Consider the following 23,654-nt stretch of genomic DNA (forward strand, 5'->3'; position numbering starts at 1 on the left):
CAACTAGCCAATTTACTTGATCCTATATCAATTCAATGGATTTTTTTTTATTTGTATTCTTGATGTAGGTCAGTGACTGGGAAAGCTGAGCCTGCAATGCCCGGCCGTTTGTATGTTCACCCAGATTCTCCAGCTACTGGTGCACATTGGATGAGGCAGCTGGTGTCATTCCAGAAACTGAAGCTCACAAATAACCATCTAGATCCTTTTGGACATGTAAGTATCATTTTCTACTGTTTAAAGAGAATGTATAGTCAGAAAATTATCTCATATTTAAATTAAGTATTCATGTTAATATACTTAAAGAAACGTGGTGCATTTTCTCTAATGTTCCAAGGTATTTTCAAATTTTTAAAAATCCTGAAATCTTGCAGTTTTCACTCGAAAACAAGTAAGCCTCAAAAGTAAACCCAGATTACCTTTCAGCAGTTATTTCATTATCATCGTAGACAGGATTAAAGTAACACATACATATATATATATATATATATATATATATATATATATATATATATATATATATTGTCCCCTGACACAGATCACAAAGCATTCTCTGACAACTCTTCTATGCAAGTCAATGAATCATCTCCATCTGTTAATTAAAAAGTAAATAAAATAATAGGTGATACATTGACTTCAGGGCCAATCTACACAATTTAAAAAATCAAAGGGAACAGTTATTTGCACCACAGTGAAAGATTTTGGACATATTTGTCAATTTTGTTTATTAAAATTTGTCTAAGCATAAATGGGCAATATGGGCCTCACGGGGAAAGAACTCTTACAACCACTAAATGCACACAACATTAGAAAATGGGACAATAAGCATTCATTTTGAAATGGATTAACTACCATTAGTTTAATTATTTAATAGGTGATATAATTAATCACAGTGATTATCATATAGATTGATTGTTAATACATCTATTAGTTTTTGATTATTTTAATAGTTCTTCTCTTGTTTTCTAAACCCCAGTGAAGTATGGAAATGACTGTCTATATGTCTTTACTGTACATAAAGCATTATTTTATGGCATGCAGTAGTATGTAGAACCATATGTTAAGTCAGATTAAATATACATAAACATAGATTTTACATACAATAATACACAGTGATCTATATTTATCCAGTGTGAGGACTAAAGCACTGTGTCCTGGTATCGATATTTAAATATTTTTTTACTACTATGTGTAAATTTTGATACCTGGTTTTATTTTGAATATTACAAACATATGCACAAAGAAGTTCGTGTATTAAAAGCAAGACACCTTTGGTGGGATGATGCATTCAAACCCGTCGTATATCTTGTCATAGATAAGCCGGTAATTTCAGAACTTTTCATGTTATAGCTGCCAGATCTTAAAGTGGTTGTTTCTTCCAGACAAAAATATTTTGAAAAGGGCTTATCTTGGTTTAACAAAAGTAAAAGAATTGATATTCACCTTACTGATCCCCCCGCCGCACCCATTCCGAAGCTTAACTGGACCCAGCTGCTCTCAACTTCCTGGTCCTCTGTAAACATGCCAGAAATTGTGGGAAATGCCTTCTCAGCCAATCACTGATGGAGGTGGGCCACCACTGAGAAAGGACCAGGAGGTAGAATCCAGGGGCCACCAGGTATGGGCTGGAATGGGAGGAGTGGGGAATTTTTTCATTTCATACTAGTCTAACGCCTTTTACAAATTATTTTTTATCCCCTGGACAACCCTTTAATACACCTGGTTCATCACTAACATTATACCAAATTTACATCCATTTTATTTATTTTACAGAATGTTATATTAGCGAACAATCATCCGCATCCCTGTATAAAAAAGGAAAACTATTTGCCGTTGGTACGTCAGTGTTGCCTTTAGTTTTTTTTGTTGTTGTTAGGATAATGTCCATTGCTCATTTTCTAGTCATCATGGCATTATAACTAAGTTCAACACTTCATTACATGCATAAACTCCAATGTGCGCAGAATACAGATGTTCAGGCTGGGACAACATGGTACATGTAGAAGGAAAAAAAGACCAGCTCACCCTTTCTAGGAACAATCAGCACAGACGCCCATGATCGACGCCACTGCTCAGCGCCCAGTATATGCAAGAGAAGAAGGAAAGATCCAGCTTCCGATACAGGTATATATAAAACAAATTCCCTTATTGCAAAAAGTTACAAATATTTGACAAGAACATGAACAATTGCACACCAACAATCTAAGGTGTGAGGGGGGGACTTGGGGGGTGTGAGGGGGGGGTCTCATCACCAGACACGTTTTGAGCGCTACCTGTGGTTCAAACCAAGTCTAAGAGCACAGGTAGCGCTCGAAATGCGTCTGGTGATGAGACCCCCAAGTCCCACCCTCACACCTTAGATTGTTGGTGTGCAATTGTTCATCTTCTTGTCAAATATTTTAACATTTTTACAGTAAAGAAATTCCCTTTATGTATACCTGGATAGGAGCTGGATCTTGCCTTCTTCTCCTGATACAACATGGTGCCAAAAAATTACTATAATTATTGATTGCAAATTGTGCAAAAATTGTTATCTGCATTTAAGAGGTGCAAGTAACTTTTGTGGCTATTGCAAAAATGCCAACATTTCTACTATTTTGTGTAATAAGTAGTGACACTGGTGGTGAAATTATAGTAAGTTCCTAGCAAGTATTGGGACTTAGTAGACTAAAACCAGCGATCAGTAAGAATGCAACGGACATATACTGCAAAACGCTAATAGTTAAACATTCCTTACCGCACAATTGTAACATGTATGAGGCATGATGGCTATGCATTCAGTGCCTGATTACATTCTGTTAGTGAAATCATGCAGGTTACCATAGTGACAGACTGGGAACACTGCCAAAAAGAATCTCAGATATTGCAACGAAATTCACCGCCACTCCACATTGTTTCACTATACTAAATGAATGTACAATATGGACAGTGGATATGCTAAAAATGTCTATTTAATGGGTTTATTTTAAAATGTATTCTAGGTATACTAACTTCATTTACTAACTGCTATTTATTACGCATTCATTATACAGCGCCAACATATTCAGCAGCTCAGTACAAAAAGTTTCACCACTGACATCAGTCCCTGCTCCCAATGCGGCTCCCAGACTACGTTTCCCTATTTTAGACATACACATGGGTCAATTTCATAGGAAACTATTTAACCTCTTTGAATATTTTTTTTGGCACTGATAGGGCTGTTAACCCCTTCAGGACAGGGTCATTTTTCTGTTTTTTTGCGCTTTCTTTTTTTTCTCACCTCTTCCAAAAGCCATAACCTTTATATTTTTCTGTCCACATAGACATGTGAGCGCTTGTTTTTGTGGGATAATTTGTAGTTTTGAATGACACCATTCATTTTACCATTTAATGTACAGGAAAATGGGAAAGAAATTCCAAGTGAGATGAAATGGTGAAAAATATGCAATTTTGCCACTGTTTTAGGGATTTTGTTTTTACAGTGCTGATTAAATGGTAAAAATGATCTGGTACCATGATTATGCAGGTCAGAACAATGACAGAGATACCAAATCATACTTGCATATGTTTTTTTTTATTTAAGTGGTGAAAAAAATGACAGAAGTTTGTAAAACAACATTTTTGGTCAGTATCTCTATTTTCCGAGATCTGTAACATTTTAATTTTTCCGTGAATGGTGCTGGGGCTTGTTTTTTGCATGGCGAGCTGACATTTTCATTGATACCATTTCATGGTTTTATGTGAAACTTCGATTACTTTTTATTGTATCTTTTAGGAATGATGAGTAACTGAAAAAATGGTATTCTGGCATTTTGATGTTTCTTCTCGTTACAGCGTTTATCAATTGGGTTAGTTCTTTTTATAGTTTGATAGATCTGACTTTTCTGGATGTGGTGATACCAGATATGTTTATTTTTTTTTATTTCTTTATATTTAATGAGGGAAAATGGGGTGATTCATTTTTTATATTTTTTATACTTTTAAAACCTTTTTTTTATTTTTTACTTTGTTAGTCCCCTTGGGGGACTTGAAACTGCAATAATCTGATTGCTTATACTATATCCACAATATTGCAGTAATACAATATGTAATACCACAATATTGCAGCATATGGTATACATTGCCATCTCCTTTGAAGTTCAAATGAGTACAAAAACGTCAGCAATGGGGACTATCAATAGGCTGTCATAGTGACCCATTGGTGCCCTGCGAACGTGTCATGGGAGGCTTATGGAAGCAGGCGCGCGTCTACCGGCCATTTCACTGTTGCAGAAATACACCCCAAGCACACGTCAATGAAATCCTTTCTCCAGCTGTGGTCCTCACCCCTAGTCATCTTCAAAACAAGGCATACACTCCATATCATTCAGGCACTGGCTCACTCTCTTTTGAAGGCCATATCTTCTGTGGCCATCATATTCTGTGGGCTGTGTTAGTAGCATCAGGTGGGGAACCTCCCGCTCCCACCTGCTGGACCTCCACTCCACAGTCTGTAGGCTTCCTCCTCAGCATCAAGTGGGTAGCTTTCTCTGCTAGGTCTCCACTGCTACACAGGCTGTCCTCTGCTCGCCTCACTCTCAGGGCTCACACAACACAAGCGTATAACTCGGACAAGTGAAATCTGATTAAAAAAGCGATTGCACTCAGACGGACCAATGCCACTCAATGAGGCAGTGCAAATCTGTGTTTTTTTTTTCTCAGCTGGATTTGGCATACTGTGATTTCACTTCAAAATCGGATGGGTGCAAGAAATAAATCCGATACCATATGGACCATCAGTGTGGCATCCGATTTTTACGGATACAATACAATTCTGTAGCATAGGAAACTGTAAATGGTCCTGTCAAAGATTAGTAACTGCTGAGTTAAAAAAATGGATTGCATATGGGTGACAAGTGAGAAAAAAATCTTTCCAGTGTTCTTTAATGAAAATAAGATCTTACTCACACCAGAATCGAGTGCTATCTGCAAATGGCCCTCTGCTCAAACTCTGCTGTGAGCATGAGCCAAGTGTCTTTCTACTGTGATCCGACTCTCTCACATGCGAGAATCAGATCACAGGTGCGGAGTAAATAGAGAACTTAATTTCTCTATCTTCTTCATTGTGTGGCTCGGCATATATGGGACTGCACTCGGATGACATCCGGGTGCAGTCCAATGTTTTGTACACACCCATAGACTTGTATGGGTGCACACCATCTGATATATGCAAGCAATCGCAGCATGTAGCGATTTTTTCTCATGCCGACTCGGCATGAGAAAATAAACGCTAGTTGGCACTGCTCCATGGTATAACATGGGAGCGAGTGCTATCCGATGAAACATCGAATAGGACTCGTCTGAGTTATACGCTGGCTACTTGCCTATGTGAGCGGGCCCCAAGACCGATTTCTTTATACTGTCGTCTGACCCCCAACCTCAGGGTAAGGTTTCGCTCACACTTGTGTATAAAATGGTCAAGTGCAATCCGATGCAAAATTAGATTGCACTTGGACTAATGCTACTCAATGAGGCCGTGCAGATCTGCATATTTTTTCTCAGCTGTATTTGGCGTGATAAAAAAATCACAGCATGCTGCGATATCACTCCGAAATCGGATGAGTGCAAGAAAAAAAAAAATTGCATTGTATGAGGACCATCAGTTTAGCATCCGATTTTTAAAGGATACATTACAATTCTGCAGCATAGGAAACAGTAAATGGTCCCGTAAAAGAGTAATAGAGCCTGAGTAAAAAAACGGAGAGAAAATCGTCCCACTCTAGAAACAAATAGTTAAACAGAACCTGTCGCCAAGTCAGAAGTCGCCAGTATTTCCTCTTATTTTATTTCATCTGCTCCTTTTAGTAATCTGTTTTTTATTTGTTTAAAATAATTGGTACCAATTTTTCTGGTCTTTTCAAAGAGGGCAGTGCACACAGGATTAAATGGGGTAGCATCTTTAGGCTACTCTGCATTCTTACCCTATGAGCCCATGCCCCTTTGTAAAGACCATAAAAATTAGCACTTAAAAAAGGCCCAAATTTCTGACAGCATGCTGCCATATTTGATATTAAGGCAAAAAATAAAAAATCATTAGCTGGACAGTTTTAGAACCTCTTTGAAATTTATAGAGGAATCTCTTGCTTGAAATGCCTTCTATAATTAAAAGGCAACTTTTGAAGGAAAGAGGGCTTGCAAATATATGTATCTCTATTGCTTATTTACCATTACTTCCCAAGTATGGTAGGAACAGTAAGTACTAGTCAAATAGAACTTATAAGAGTTTTTAATACACTTCCCAACATTGAAATTGGGACACCAAGAATGGCAAGCCATAAGGTTACGCAATCAAGGAGGTCACTAAGATCTGCAAGTGATCACATTTTAAACCACCTACCTCTAATCTGTGGCATGTGGGAGCCGCGTAAGAGCCAGCTTGAAAGCAAATTTTTTTAGCCACGTGGAATCTCAAAAATCAGATCCAAGTTTTGTGACATGATTGTACGATGCCTCCTGCTCTTCGACGTGCCTGTGACCTGCCTTTTCAGTTCACCACTTGTTGCAAACTGATAGAGCAGAATCCTAGAACTGAGAGGCCTTAATTAATGCTCCAACAGATTGCAACACGCATAGGCCGAGATGTTAACTTTGCATGTTTCAGTGGTTTGTAGAACAATCACAACCTGGAATGAAAGCAAGAGATGCATAGAGGCAAACCTCTGCATGGACAGATCGTCAGTATAGAAGAATTATGCATAGGGTTCTGTTCTGTACTGCAAGTGAAATTGGACATCACATACCAAGCTAAAGCAGTCAACAATGTCTATACAAACCATTAGTTTGTTTAAATGACATTGAGCTACAAGCAAGATGTAGCAAGACCTCTCTAGTCTTCATTGCAACTACACTAGCACTTCAGTACTTTGATTTGGTGGTGGACCGAGTGGTAAGGCCATTTCTCCAATGTTACAAGGCCATGATGCTTGTGCTATTGTGAGCAGCCTTTATGGCCTAAATATGATATTTTGGCCTGCAGTGTCTCTGGACTCATCTCCTATCAAACACATTTGGGATGTCATTAGAAGGAAATTGTAAAGGGAGCTGCCAGCAGCGGATCTTGATGATTTTCTCAACTAAGTTTATTCAGAGTGGCAGGATATTCCTCAAACAGACAAAAATAACCTCATTGATAACATGCCAAGCATGTACAGTATGTGTGTGTATTTCTGCGCATTGCACTCCTTACAAAATTAGGGAAGACACTATGTAATAATGGAAGGTGCTATACATAATAATAGAGGCCACTGTATGCAATGAGGAATGGCACTATACAGTACATAAAGAATCCATGACTCACTGTCCTCCCCATTTAATTTCCCAGTGAGCTATCTCCACAATTCATTACCCACTGAGTTCTCCCCAATTCATTACTTACTATACCTCTTTCCCTTTTAATTCATTACCCACTGGGCCTCTCCCACCCCCACTTGCTCAACTCATTACCCACTGTACCCGTTTAAAACAAAATAATCACTCTTCCGACGATCCCACGTGAAAGCGGCATTGGCCTCTTTTTGCCAGGATCCAGCTGAATGATGCAGGAAGTGCAATGACATGATTGTTCTGCATGCATCATAGAAAAGTCGCCAAGGATGGTTTCCTGCAGCACTGTTGCTATGTTCATTTATATATGCGCCTTTAAAGGGGTTGTCCGAAACTAAGTGAATTTCATACTATATGTCTAACTATTTCATTAAATAATCTAACCACTTTTCTAATGTACTTAAAAAAAATTCCCACTATTCCCTAACTTCCTGTTGCTTTATTTCTCTTATTTCCGATGATAATTTGTTTTAGTCTCTTAGTATGCATTGTGTATTCTCAAACGAATCGTCATTAGGCTATTTGAGCTGCTGTCATTTCCACTTCTTCCTTTTCCTCCCTGAAAAATAGCTTCATTGGGGGGCAGCGCTGCGGTCACTTACCAAAGCTTCTTACAGCGCTGTCCCTTGATGACGACCTGTTTCAGTAGCGGTGATGCAGACGTGAGTGCTACTTCTCTCGTGCTGCCTTCCATCTTCAGTCCACACTGCTTCTGCTTCAAGCTCCTCATTCACAGAAATAAGAAGTCATCAAGGAAGGGGGGTGATAGAAGCAGGGTGAGTGACAGCAGCAGTGCTGTCCCACAGCTTCTGCCACTGCCCTGAAATGAATTGTCATCAAGGAGCAACACTGCTGTCACTCACAATGCTTCTATCACTACCCTTGATGGTGATTCATTTTAGGACAGTGACAGAAACTGTGGGGCAGCGCTGCCATCACTCACACTGCTCCTATCACCATCCCTGATGACATTTTGTTACAGGGAACGAGGTGACAGGGATAGAAGCAGTGTAAATTGAAGGTGTGGGATGAAGCTGCAGTCACACCTCACTGCTACTGAAACAAGACAACAGAGGATTGCAGAGAAAGAAGCTTTGGTAAGTGACTGCAGCGCCACCCTCTGATGATGCTTTATTTGAGAATACCCAGTGCATGCTTGGAGACTCAAACAAATCGTTGTTGCAAGTAAAAAAAACACAGACAAGAAGCTAAAGTAGAGAGGGAATATTAGGAAATTTTAAATTAAAATATATTAAAAATATTTTTATATTTTTTCCATTTCAGACATTCCCTTTAAGACATATACAGTACAGACCAAAAGTTTGGACACACCTTCTCATTTAAAGATTTTTCTGTATTTTCATGACTTTGAAAATTGTACATTCACACTGAAGGCATCAAAACTATGAATTAACACATGTGGAATTATATACTTAACAAAAAAGTGTCAAACAACTGAAAATATGTCTTATATTCTAGGTTCTTCAAAGTAGCCACCCTTTGCTTTGATGACTGCTTTGCACACTCTTGGCATTCTCTTGATGAACTTCAAGAGGTAGTCACCGGAAATGGTTTTCACTTCACAGGTGTGCCCTGTCAGGTTTAATAAGTGGGATTTCTTGCCTTATAAATGGGGTTGGGACCATCAGTTGTGTTGTGCAGAAGTCAGGTGGATACACAGCTGATAGTCCTACTGAATTGACTGTTAGAATTTGTATTATGGCAAGAAAAAAGCAGCTAAGTAAAGAAAAATGAGTGGCCATCATTACTTTAAGAAATGAAGGTCAGTCAGTCCGAAAAATTGGGCAAACTTTGAATGTGTCCAAGTGCAGTTGCAAAAACCATCAAGCACTACAAAGAAACTGGCTCACATGAGGACCGCCCCAGGAAAGGAATACCAAGAGTCACCTCTGCTTCTGAGGATAAGTTTATCCGAGTCACCAGCCTCAGAAATCGCAGGTTAACAGCAGCTCAGATTAGAGACCAGGTCAATGCCACACAGAGTTCTAGCAGCAGACACATCTCTACAACAACTGTTAAGAGGAGACTTTGTGCAGCAGGCCTTCATGGTAAAATAGCTGCTAGGAAACCACTGCTAAGGACAGGCAACAAGCATAAGAGACTTGTTTGGGCTAAACACAAGGAATGAACATTAGACCAGTGGAAATCTGTGCTTTGGTCTGATGAGTCCAAATTTGAGTTCTTTGGTTCCAACCACCGTGTCTTTGTGCGACGCAGAAAAGGTGAACGGATGGACTCTACATGCCTGGTTCCCACCGTGAAGCATGGAGGAGGAGGTGTGATGGTGTGGGGTGCTTTGCTGGTGACACTGTTGGGGATTTATTCAAAATTGAAGGCATACTGAACCAGCATGGCTACCACAGCATCTTGCAGCGGCATGCTATTCCATCCGGTTTGCGTTTAGTTGGACCATCATTTATTTTTCAGCAGGACAATGACCCCAAACACACCTCCAGGCTGTGTAAGGGCTATTTGACCAAGAAGGAGAGTGATGGGGTGCTACGCCAGACGACCTGGCCTCCACAGTCACCAGACCTGAACCCAATTGAGATGGTTTGGGGTGAGCTGGACCACAGAGTGAAGGCAAAAGGGCCAACAAGTGCTAAGCATCTCTGGGAACTCCTTCAAGATTGTTGGAAGACCATTTCCGGTGACTACCTCTTGAAGCTCATCAAGAGAATGCCAAGAGTGTGCAAAGCAGTCATCAAAGAAAAAGGTGGCTACTTTGAAGAACCTAGAATATAAGACATATTTTCAGTTGTTTCACACTTTTTTGTTAAGTATATAATTCCACATGTGGTAATTCATAGTTTTGATGCCTTCAGTGTGAATGTACAATTTTCAAAGTCATGAAAATACAGAAAAATCTTTAAATGAGAAGGTGTGTCCAAACTTTTGGTCTGTACTGTATATAATTAAATTTCACAAGCAGTAAATCTGCAGGAAGTCACCCTGGCTCCCTGATGGGACCAAGGGCAGTTGCCCAGTTAATCCTCCAGTGGTTATGCCCTTGTAAACTCAACTTCAAAAAAAGGATTGTGATAAAGCAGATGGGAATATTAGAGATGTTGTCAATAGTATTGCAAAGTTAGAAAATTACACCTGTAATGTCTTTAGCCATTTGTATTGGCGTTAGTTACAAACATCCACATCATTTAGCTTGTTAGTATTTTTATGAATACGTTTTAACATTGCAGAGTGTCTGTTCATGAAAGGGTTACTTGGCACACATTGTTGGTTTAACCAAGTTGTAATGTTGAGATGGTAATTGTGGAGAATTACTTTGCAGGCAGCGTGCTACGTACGTCCTTCCAGGGTTCGGTGCAGTAAGATTTAAGCAGCCATGGGGTAAGCTGCGTGATCAGACGGTGGTTATTGCTGTTGATGCCAATGGAGGAACAGATTAAATCTCACTCATACATCAGTGTATGAATGAACAGAGTTTTTTATATGCACACTGCTGTTTGGCAGGGCTGTACTCTGCGGCTTTTCAGGATTGATGGAATGGTTGTCTTGGAAAAAAGGCAGAGAGGGATAGAATCCTACAGGGAGACAGGAACCACACAAAAGGGGAGGGCTTCTGGGATTTAACTGTATATGCTGTTCTACCCGCAACGATACATATTTTCATGTGCTGCTTAAATAGCATGCAATCCGCAACGGAAATGACAATCAAAGGTTTAATGTTCTCAACAGCTCAAATAACTGCGTCTAACAAAGAAAGAGAAAAGGCCCTATGTAAAAAGTAACATCAAAAAACGGATTACACATACTTGGAAAAATGATGCTGCAATACAGTTAGTGTCAAAAAACAGTGCAGATGTAAGACTGAAAAAGGGAAAAATAAGAGGAATATTAGAGTTCATATATGAATGAATTGCCACACAACTAAAGGAGAGAACATGACGGTTAAATCAGAGTCCGTTGGACCAAAGTCATAAAAGGGATTTCTGATTTTATTTAGAGAACTTTTTATAATGGAAAGGTATGTAATTTTTTTAGGGCTCCTTTTCATGTATGCGCAGCCATCAAATTTTTATTTTCTTCTTGGTGGAAAGAAATTGACAATGGAACCAATCCCATAGATTTCCATGGGATCATTTCCTTTCATTTGATGCAACAGTTGCTGTATCTAATGGGTACTAGATCTGGATCAGAAAACTAACCGCAGAGTTTTTCTGATCTGGCTATGGTCCATCAGTTGTATCCACCTCAGATACCAAAAAAAACTGACCAGACACAAGTAATGTATGAAAACTAATATACTTTGGAGCTGGTTTATTAAGACTGCGTTTTTCATGCCAGGCGTTATGAAGGAAACGCTGGAGTAAGGTGCTCCTAATTTGTTGGAGACTGGAGTACATTTCTGTCAAAATTTAGTGGCATACATATTAATGAATTTGTTGGGCAGGCTTTGTCACACCCCATCCCGCCTCAGCTCTGCCCATTTTGGTAAGTTTGGCTGGGACTGGTGTAAAAACACCAAAAGTCATAAACTTTTATTGCAATATTGTGCTGTGCAAAAATTTTGCAATATTTGAAGGTGTTTTACACCAAAAAACTAGCAAAGACACCTTTATGAATCGGGCCCTTTGTGTTTCTTTTCCTAACCACATTCTGTTTGCTGGCAGTGAATTAAATCATTCCTGTTTACACTCAGCGATTGAAAACACATTTGACCTAAATCTGCTGCTTCAATAAGTGGGCCTATTATGGGAAGATCACTTAGGCTGGCCATACATAGTAGATGGCTGTTGACCAAACAATGCTTTGGCCGATCGTTTGGCCATCTCAGCCGACTCTCCCGTACACAGGAGTGCTCGCTCGGCTGAGCACTCCTGTGTAGTGATGAGCGCAAGTGTTCATTACTCAAGTTTGTCTAGGGTGCTCAGGTATGCACAGAGTATCGCGGGTGCTAGAGTGACATGTTCAAGTCCCCACGGCAGCATGTTTCGCGGCTGTTAGACAGCCACAAAACATGTGGGGATTGCCTGGCACCCACGATACTCTGTGCATACCAGAGCACCTTAGGCAAACTTGAGTAACAAGTACTTGCGCTCATCATTACTCCTATGTTCTCCAAGAGAAAGCCACAGACTTACACATCAACTGGTGACTTATCACAGGGAGAACAATATGGACAGCTGTCCTAAATCGGACATACGTGATCGACACTTCTACCGACTATTAGTTGGCTGGCATGCCTATACACATTCGACCGTCGGCCGAACCCATCGATATTAGGGGGTTCAGCTGACACTAGTCTAATTTTTATGGGGGCCATTAGACAATATGAAGTGTGAAAATAACCTTGGCACTCAAAAAATTCTGCTTAAGAAAATTTATTGCAGTCCACATTAATATACAGTTCACTGTATATTAATATGGACTGCAATAAATTTTCTTAAGCAGAATTTTTTGAGTGCCAAGGTTATTTTCACATGTGACAGGGCACGGTCCCTTCTTGAGCACCACATTAGGGTGTGCAGCGATTTTTTTGTATTTATTAGACAATATGAAAACAGATTTTCATTCTTTGAATAGAAACAATAAATGTTTCTGTTCACTGATATCATGAAAATATTTGTCATATTGTCATGAACATACATAGAAATTTAGGAGCTCAATAAGTCTGAATTGGGGTCCACGGCTGCTATTAAACAACCCATCAGAGTTCCTCAGTTCTGTCCCAGGGTCACAATGGAAGTGACAGAGGGTCCCGCTTCACTAACTACTTAGAAGCCATGATCACTATACACCATGGTTTCAAATGGGTTAAGCTTCTGGGATCAATCACAGCAATTCCTGCCATTTGTGGAATGAAACCAGCATGTAAGCCCTTTCCATACAAATCCTGCCAACTTCTGACATACATACTTGTATATGGCTGATTTTGGAAGAAATGGGCAGACCCCATAATGGTCACCTGGCCTGTCATCACTGGCAAAGTAAGATGTTGTCAAAACTCATATACAAATAGCCTCCATTAAAGTTTATATTTTATTAATTAACCTATATGGGTAAGATATAAAACAATAGTATGCCAACCAAAGAAATCTATAGATTAAGTGCCATGTTCAAATTCCACCACATTGCATATAACAGGTTTATTCTTCTATAGGAGCATTAAGGTGCCATGCGGAGGCATGGAGAGAGCTATAGCACAGGCTGTATGTCCACAGGTCAGGCATCCCCGTATAATGTACACATAGAACGAATGAAGTAGATAACACTAGGACTCATTCACAGTCATATTACTATGAATTTAGAGCCAAAAAACCGATCACATGATATCAGTGTTAGGCCAGATTCACATGCGTGTATGCAAAATCATCCATTATTCGTCCACAAATGACTGACGTTTCGGCATCCATACTATGTTCCATCTGTCTGTTTTTTACATCCGCGTGCCATCCATATGTCCGTTTTGTGCATCTGTATGGCATTTAGGTTTTACATGAACAATTTTATAAATATTAAAAGACAAATACAGTTTTCTATCTTTATAATTGGAATGGATCCATGAAAAATGCATGACATACAGATGATAACCTGTATGTGATCTATTCTTTGCGCACCCAATGAATTATAATGGGCGAGTCTGATCCGGAATATGGATCAAAGTAGTGCATGTTCAAATTTTTTACATGCAGACCATCGATCCATGTGTAAAAACATTCATGTGAACTGCCACATTGACTTGCATTGGTTTTGTGCTGTCAGTATGCTCCCCGTTTTGCATACAGACAGCAAACACAAAAGATTTAATATGTTTGTCTGAAAGATCCCTAAAATATATTGACATGAGAGAACTACGTTGTTTTGGAATGACGTAATTTTTTGATAATGGATGAATCATATGATAGCGCAACGTCCCACAGCTTCAGTGTTAGGTGCATGGACCCTAAATATGCTTAAAAAGATGAAAATTGTTTGTAAATAAAGGTCTAACTGTAACTCCCATAGAGTATAATGGATAGCAGCCAGCGCTTCCTTGCATCTCCTTAGCTATCCGGTTTGAATAGCAAATCAAGGACCAGAGAACACCCCATTCTTCCTATCTTATGTATATACAATAAATGTTTCTGGCTGTAGGGTGAAGGATTTGGACGTTCTAAAACATCTCTGATTAATATTATCGGTCATTCTTTTCAGACATTAGACATCATACACCCCAAATAGTTGTCGGACAAACAAATATTTGACCAACAGGTATCCCTCCCAACTCCCTATGTACATGCTCTCTTGTCTCAGCCAAGCATAGGTGTTCTCAATAGATGAAGGGGAATAAGTCATAGTTATTGACGCTTCAGCAGTGGTTAATTGCAGTAAGAATAAAGGATTGGACATGTCAAAATCCACCATGACTGAACCTTCTTTTCAATGACATTTGCTCTTGAGAGAGAGTCATGACATGCCTATAACTTCTTCATCAGGAAAGACCACAGAAAGACTTTCTTTAGTTTTTCCTGATGAAGAATTTATAGATGCTTTGAAACGCGTTGAGAATAAAACCGCGATTATTCTACAGTACTCTGGACTCTCTGGATATTCTTATCTAATACCAACAGCAGTGCAGTATTCCCACATCTCCTATATTTGATTTGTACATTGGATTCCCCAACCTGCAGAGGAGCAGCAGCTAGATTTCTGTTTTGAGTCCTCTTAAGTGTTGTGCTCACAACACCACAAGGTGAGCATAGCCACATCACCCTATAACGCTGTTGTCTGGATAACGCCCTATTGCACTTGTTTGTCCCCCCAGCTCTCTCTCATGACATGCCCATACACACTATTTGGTTGGTAGGTCCTAACAAAATTGGTGGTTCTGGCCAACATTTAGTCAATATGTATGTGCTCACCTATACATTTAATGTTACAAGTTTCTGGAGAGGGAGAAGAAACACAGAGGGAGGGTTGTATCATTGTGACTGACTATCAGGGAGACATAAGGTAAGGTTAAGAAAAAAAGTGTGACCGAATGACAGAGAAAATTCCATGACAGTTGCTATGGCAGGCAGCTAAATCCTGTCTTGGAAGAAGTACAGTGGGGCAAAAAAGTATTTAGTCAGCCACCAATTGTGCAAGTTCTCCCACTTAAAAAGATGAGAGAGGCCTGTAATTGACATCATATGTAGACCTCAACTATCAGAGACAAAATGAGAAAACAAATTCTGAAAATCACATTGTCTGATTTGGAAAGAAAGTTTTTTTCACATTTTGGTGGAAAATAAGTATTTGGTCAATTACAAACAAGCAAGATTTCTGGCTCTCACAGACCTGTAACTTCTTCTTTAAGAGGCTGCTCTGTCCTCCACTCATTACCTGTAGTACTGGCACCTGTTTGAACTTATCAGTATAAAAGACACCTGTCCGCAACCTCAAACAGTCACACTCCAAACTCCACTATGGTGAAGACCAAAGAACTGTCGAAGGACACCAGAAACAAAATTGTAGCCCTGCACCAGGCTGGGAAGATTGAATCTGCAATAGGCAAGCAGCTTGGTGTGAAGAAATCAACTGTGGGAGCTATAATTAGAAAATGGAAGACATACAAGACAACTGATAATCTCCCTTGATCTGGGGCTCCACACAAGATCTCACCCCGTGGGGTCAAAATGATCTCAAGAACGGTGAGCAAAAATCTCAGAACCACATGGGGGCACCTAGTGAATGACCTTCAGAGAGCTGGGACCAACGTTACACAGGCTACCATCAGTAACACACTACGCCGCCAGGGACTCCGATCCTGCAGTGCCAGATGTGTCCCCCTGCTTAAGCCATTACATTTCCGGGCCCGTCTCAAGTTTGCTAGAGAGCATTTGGATGATCCAGAAGAGTATTGGGAGAATGTCATATGGTCAGATGAAACCAAAGTAGAACTTCCTTTCTGAAGAGGCAATTTGCATAGTATATATGGATAAGCGATATATCCGTTTTCCACAGCGACAACGCTTAAAAAACGCTTTATAATACGTGCCCCATGGTCCCCAATGATAATCCGCATGTGCTGTGCACATGCTGCGGAAATTTTCGCTGCTGATTATCATTGCGGAAAAATCCGCAGCACGTCCATTAATTTTGCGGAAACGCAATGTAATTGCCACCATTGACTTGCATTAAATTGCATAATATCCGCATGAGTACATGTACACATGCGGATATTAAGCGATTCAATGCGCGGATTGTTCCCGGGTCTGGAGAAGAGGAGACTCTCCTCCAGACACGGGTACCATAGTACCTGTAGTTAAAAAAGAATTAAAATAAAAAAAATATTATACTCATCTTCTGATGGCTCCCGGTCTCCTGTACGGTGCGTCCGGTGTCTTCGGCGGCTCGCGGTGGTGCAAAAGGACCTTCCATGACGTCATTTAGTCATGTGACAGGTCACGCGATCAGTGACATCAGCGGTCGCGTGACCTGTTACATGACTAAATGACGTCATGGAAGGTCCTTTTACACCACCATGAGCCGTCGAAGACACCGGAGAAGAAGATTGGGGGCCATAGGAAGGTGAGTATAATGTTTTATTTTTATTTTTCACCATTTTATTCTTTTTTTTTACTATTGATGCTGCATTTTCAGCATCGTAACTTAGTCACACTATATAAATCCATGCCAGTTGCATGGATTTATATAGTGTGACCACTTTGTCAAGCAGTTTTCCAAGTGATGCTAAAATCACTTTGAAATCACTTTACAACCCACATGCGGAAATGCATGCTTCACAAACGCTTCTACCTGGCAGGAAAAACGCATGTAAAATCCGCATGCGTTTTTCCTGCCAGGGAGATGCAGAAGAAATTCGGAGCATTTCAGCTTCGTGGGCACTTAGCCTAATGGTTATTTGCTGTACAAAAAGGGCCAACATATATCACATAATTATGGTGTAGGAATTTTTAAACTGATGTGAACAACTGCAAAAATGAGTTGCAGAGAGTCAAGTCCAGTTTGGTAAATATGGTACATATTCAATATCATATCATATACATTGTTCATATTAGTCATTTTACTGAAGAGAAGAAAAATACTATTTCTTAAACACGAACTGCTCATGCATACGCAGAGTCAGGGGGGACACAAAGGCTAACCCATGGTTGTTGAGCACAGTATTCGGCCCCTGAAAGAAGTATTGTAATAGCTTGTTTCTTAGGAGCTTAATATAATGTATATGGCAAACAAAAGGCTTTTGTCTATATTAAGCTCACCTGGTGACGTGAATATATGAAACCTCAGGTACAAGAGGGCAAACGGACCCCAGGCATGGTGCAGTAGGCAGAAAGGCATGTGGGGACAAAGGAGTTGGTACACTGGAGACCACAGGGGGACAGATGTAGAGAGAACATAGCCAGTACAGAGCAACACTCAGAGATAGGCAAAAGAACCACAGATGTATAGCATGGCTGAGTGAACAGTATGAACAAAGTCAAATATAGTCTGTGAGCTAATGTGGCTTGAGGATAATGCAGGAGATGGCATTCGACTGGTAGCCAGCAAGGCTGAAGGTATGCAGCAACTCAGAGGTCTTGCAGTGTGAGAGCACAGAATGCATAAAGGATGAAGCACACCAAACTCAGGACTAGAAGTGTTAATTGTAACATGGAGGTGTGTGTCCTAGTGAGTCTTAAGAGGCCTAGAGAGATAATGTCATAGAACCATGCTGGGCAATTTATAAAACCCAACGTGGAGCACAACAGAGAGCAGCAGCCCCAGTAGAAGGAGGCAGAGTCTGGGATACCCTGGATAGGTACGTAACAGTCTAATCCCTAAGGGTCTTTAGACATGTCCCAATAAACTCATGTCGACTGCTGATATAGGAAGTCAATCCCTGCTTGTTTAATTTCATTTTTGTGTGACAATGATCAAGAGGTTTATATGAGTGATCATTCATTAATATACTTGTTCCCCCTTTTATTAATGTTGGCAGGACACCCTTTAAGCATGACAGGATATGATGCCAGTTGTTGATAATTTTTATCTCCACCTAAAAAACGTGTTCAGCCACAAACGAGCATTTTGCTGGTGTCTTTCAATCACTGGGCAAACTTGTGGTGCATGTAGACGGGCCAATAATCATGAATGAATGTTCCTAGGACTAATAAGCGTTTCCTGATAATCTTCATGTTGAATGAGCATTTTCCCGATTATAGGCCTGTTTACAGGCTGGCATTCACCTGCTGAACAAGCAAAACACTGATTCATCAGATAAGATGATTTTTAAGCTTGCTTGAAAGTCACCATTCTAGGCAGCGTATCATCCTGTGTAAACAGGACATGTGCCATCGAGAACACGATATTAGATGAGTACATAACAATTCTATTAAAGATCGTTCTGTGTGCATGCAAGTGCAGTCAGCCTCTCTATATGCAAGCCAATCAGTGATCTTTTAATGGCTGGAATAAATGCAGAATAACTCACATTCAAGTAATCATCTCCAGTGTAAAAAGGGCCTAAAGTGTGGACAAACCTTAAGACATCAATGGAGAACACAGAGATGATTGCATCACCAGAATGTTTATTTGTACTATGGGAAGCACAAAGGCAGGGATGAGCGCTGAGAACGGTGCTGTGCGCTATCAATGAATACTGCTTGTGAGTGTGCAGATAAGAGAGAGTGACTTTGGATTTAACCTTGGAGTTCCTGGGCCTTTCACATGGAGATATCATTCCACATGTACTAATCTACTGTTACCTCACTGATAACCTACATTTGGCTGTGCAGCAAATTCAATATGTATATATATATATATATATATATATATATATATATATATATACATATATATATATGCATATGTAAAAATTTTATATATACATATATATATTTAAATATACATATTTAAACACACACATTCTATTACAATAACGTATGTTTACTAATGGCATTTAAATTATCTTAATTGCAATTTCAACTTCAAGTTAACATCATTATATATCAGGATAGAAAGTCAATCAAATCAAATAGTTAAAACTGATAGGTAAAACCTTTATATTATGTTACAATCATTGCGATTGTTTATAAGTACTACCAATCAGATTTCAATAAGCTAAATTGGCTATTTACACACATAGTACAATTCTAGCCATACTTTTATACCTATAGGGCTTGTTCACATGCTGCGATTTTGCAATGTTTTTTTTCCACGCATTTTTGATCCAGCAAAAATGAAGCGTTTTATAGTACTAGCAAAGTGAATGAGATTTCGGAAAATCCACGGCTGGTTTTAACCATCTAAGCTTATTTCAAATCTGCAGCATGGCAATTCTTTCAGCATTTTTTGCAGCGCTTTTCACCCATTCAAATGAATGTGGAAAAAGTAAATTGAGTTTAAAATACATGCAAAACCACATCAAAAACGCATTTCTACTGCCAACGCTCTTGTTTTTCTGCAGAAACATTTGCTGCAACATGTGCACATACCCTTATAGCAGATTTTCTTGCAGATATTTCTAATTCACGTCAATATTGTCTCAAATGAATAGAAAAGTTGAAGAACTTTTTGCAACAAGATCCTCAACAAATACCCACAATGTGTATTGGCTCTTAATAAGACAAGTAAAAAAATTAAGTATTGTATGCAAGAATAATTAATCTTAGTATTTATTAAAGTAAGAAAGATTAAACTAAACAGGTAAAATGTTCACATAAAACCTTTAGACCGTCTGGTCTACTGCTATCAAAGAATTGATGCATGACCCTCATTAGCTAAACTGACTTGGGTTCTCAATTTGTATGGACAAAGAGACAAAAGAGACATCTCTTGCAATAAACAAAGGATCAAATCCAGCTCACATCCACTATTGGATAAGGAGTTCCAGAGACAAAGAGATCTAAGCATTGGGGAGAGCAGAGGGCAACATGAGGCCGGATGGAAGTGCAAGCAGCTCCTTCCAAACCTCAGTCACTCTTGCAGGGGTTAAGTCACTCTTCAAAGGCTTCTACAGATAAGTCCTGCTTTGAGCCTGTATATTTATCATAAGACAACAGGCAAATTCTATCAGCATCCGCTAGAATGGCTGGAAATTCCATTTCAACATAACTTGTCTACTTTAACCCTTTCACCTCTATATGCGCTTAGATTATCCATAAAGATGGCATAACTAAATTCCTGTAAATAATTTCTATAACAAATCAGCAGTAATCTCAGGGATGCTCAATATACGGCTGGAGAGATGGTTAAAGGCACACATTCTACCACTCACGCTAGAATACACATGTATTAGAATACACTGATATGACCATCAACTAGGAAAGACTTGCAATTTCTTGATTGTAGATAGTAATAAATACTGACACATCTTTTTAGATTTTTCTTCTGTTTTTACTCTGGAGATCATAATACAGTTAGTTGCAGGATAGAAAAAGTAGAGCAACTGCTGAACACAATGTGTGTCCTCGTTGGTCTGTGAAGGGAACAGACAAATATAAGCACTAGCATGTTTCCATGTAGTTTTATTGTTTGTGAATATGTCTAGATAAAGATTTATGTTACATTTAAAGTGTAAATCTTAAGCTCTGGTTTCCAACAAAATTTCACTCAACCGGACAGTACAATCTATGCACCCTAATATGCTCTTCCAGGCATATACACGACATATCAACTTTTATTTTTATTTATTATTTTACTTATTTCTATTGCACTATTATATTCAGCTACACTTTACATACATGATCATCGCTGTCCCCATTGGGGCTCACAATCTAAATTCCCTATCAGTAGGTCTTCGGAGTGTGGGAGGAAACCGGAAAACCCGGAGGAAACCCACGCAAACACGGGGAGAACATACAAACTCCTTGCAGATCTTGTCCTTGGAAGCCAGGACACCAACACAACAAGGATACAGTGCTAACCACTGAGCCACTGTGCTGCCATGACATGCCAGAACTTTCACGCATATACATGTGGAAAGGAAACAAATGAGGGAAAGAATAATATTTGAGTGGTATCTGAAATGTCTGGGAAATATGATCATTGATTTAAGATTTAGTACATTGTTAAATATAAATGAGAATTCTGCCAATATATGAACCCCCATGAAGAACCATTATTGCCTTAAAGGGTTATACCCAGCACAGAATGTGTTATACCTTACCTCTTCCGACAAGCCTACAACCTGCAGTAACCACCGCCCCACCACATTACTGCATGACCTCCTCTACCCTCACCTACTGTACCCTCACCCATCCCTTGTAGACTGTGAGCCCTCGCGGGCAGGGTCCTCGCTCCTGTACCAGTCGCTGACTCGTTTTGTTAAGATTATGTAAATGTTTTTGCTATGTATATCCCTATCACATGTAAAGCGCCATGGAATAAATGGGGCTATAATAATAAATAATAATAATAATACCTTTCTAATGAGTGAGGGTCCGACCACTGAAACCCCCACTTATCCCAAGAACTGGACTCTGAAATCCCTTGTCAGATTGGAGTGATGACATGCATCCGAGCATTTCATTTTATTAATTAATGATAAATCTGCTGAAAAAAGCAGAGCACTAAACTCAGCTACCTCCTGCACACCCATAGAAAGTTTCATTTCAACAGGGCATTTCAGAGCCTCGTTCTAGGAATTGGTGAGGGTCCCCGTGAAAGTTCTCACCTATACCATGGATAGGTAACATTTTTCAATGTTAGAAATAACACTTTAATAACCAATATGTTGTTCATTTTTATGCAAGGAAATTTTTTTTAATCTAATGCAATACTTCAAAATTCTGGTTGTATAAACAGCTGATAATGTTTCTCATTCAGAAATACAATTATGAGAAAAATTAAGGACACCGTTTTTGAACTGTGTGGTTTTACATATTAAATATAATTATACAAATTACAATTACACATAATAAAAAAAATTAGGGTCTTTATAAGGTCTTAAAATTAGGTAAATACAACCATAGATTAATAACAACAGTTGACAAATTATACCATGTCATTATTTATAAAAAAAAAAATAGGCAAAATTGCCAAAGCAGTAGGTAAAAAATAAGTACAACCCATGAATCAATAAAATGAAGAATAACTTGAAGTAATCATTTTCTGTATAACTTTATCAGTCCCTCACATTATTCTAGAGCAGGGATGGGCAATTAATTTTTTCAGAGGGGTCACATTAGAGACCATGACTGTTGTGGAGGCCAAACCATAGGTTGAAATTAATTCTTCTCAATATTAATATTAAAATATTAATTATAATTATTTTATAGTAATATTAATTGTATCACTTAATATTGAGCAGAATTAAGTATGTTGACATCCCCCTATATATCGTATGAGCCCACACACAGCCCCCTCCATACAGTATGAGCCCCCACATATCCCTCTGTATATACAGAATGAGTCTCCACATATTCCCCTGGATACAGTGTGAGCCCCCACATAGCTTCCTATATACAGTATGAGCCCCCACAAAGCCACCTACATACAGTATGAGCCCACATAGCCTCTCTATATACAGTGTGAGCCCCCATATAGCTCCCTATATACGTGAATACACTATATCTCATACACATATATGAAAAAAAACAACACACACACACAACCTCTCTCCTGCCTTGGTGATCTGTTCCTGTCTCCAGTGCACTGACTCTCTGCACCACTGATGCGATGAAGTGAAATCATCGCATCAACTGGCTCACTTGCACACGCTGATTGGTGGAAGTAGGGGCCGGCGGCCCCGTCCTGCACTAAGGTATTCACTGCTATCTGCAACCTGAGAATGCGGATAGTGGTGACAGTTGGTGGCAGCGGACGGGAGGTGGGTGAGGGCATGGTGCACCCCGTGGGCCACTGTTTCAGCCCTTCGGCTGTCTCGGCTAGAGGGCTGGATTGGAACAGTCAGAGGGCCAGATGTGGCTCACCGGTTGCAGTTGCCCAGCTTTGTTTTAGAGGAATTTTGGCTCACTTTACAATTTTGCCTAAGTTCCTTAAGGTTTGTCAGCATTTATATATGCACAGCTTTGTTAAGTTCTCTCCATAGCATTTCAATTGGGTTGAGGATTGGACTAGGCCATTGCAACACCTTGATTTTTGTCAAAAGCAGATTTGCTGGTGTGAGTGGGTTAATTATTTGGTTGCATTACCCAGTTCTGGCCAAGCTTTAGCTTTTGGATAGATTGGCTTATATTGAATACTTTGGTGTACAAAGGAATTCACGGTCAACTACAAGGTGGCTAGGTCCTGTGGCTGCAAATTAAGCCCATGTCATCACCCCTGTAACCATCGTGCTTGACAGTTGACATGAAGTATTTGTGTTGATAAGTTGTGTTTGGTTTTTGCCAACAAGGTGCAGA

At 39.5% G+C, this 23,654-nt stretch overlaps 1 protein-coding gene across 1 annotated transcript in view; it reads left to right on the top strand.

Moving 5' to 3' along the window:
- TBX5 (T-box transcription factor 5) overlaps positions 1-23,654 on the top strand; it is an 87,204-nt gene that overhangs the window by 14,470 nt on the left and 49,080 nt on the right. Inside the window, exon 5 of the mRNA XM_073653898.1 lies at positions 69-216. Within this exon, the coding sequence (XP_073509999.1) occupies positions 69-216 (148 nt within the window). The remainder of the gene's footprint in view (positions 1-68; positions 217-23,654) is intronic.

The sequence above is a fragment of the Phyllobates terribilis genome, unplaced genomic scaffold (assembly GCF_046119375.1).
Source record: "Phyllobates terribilis strain yellow unplaced genomic scaffold, ASM4611937v1 Scaffold_1__5_contigs__length_1240528914, whole genome shotgun sequence".
Lineage (NCBI taxonomy): Eukaryota > Metazoa > Chordata > Amphibia > Anura > Dendrobatidae > Phyllobates > Phyllobates terribilis.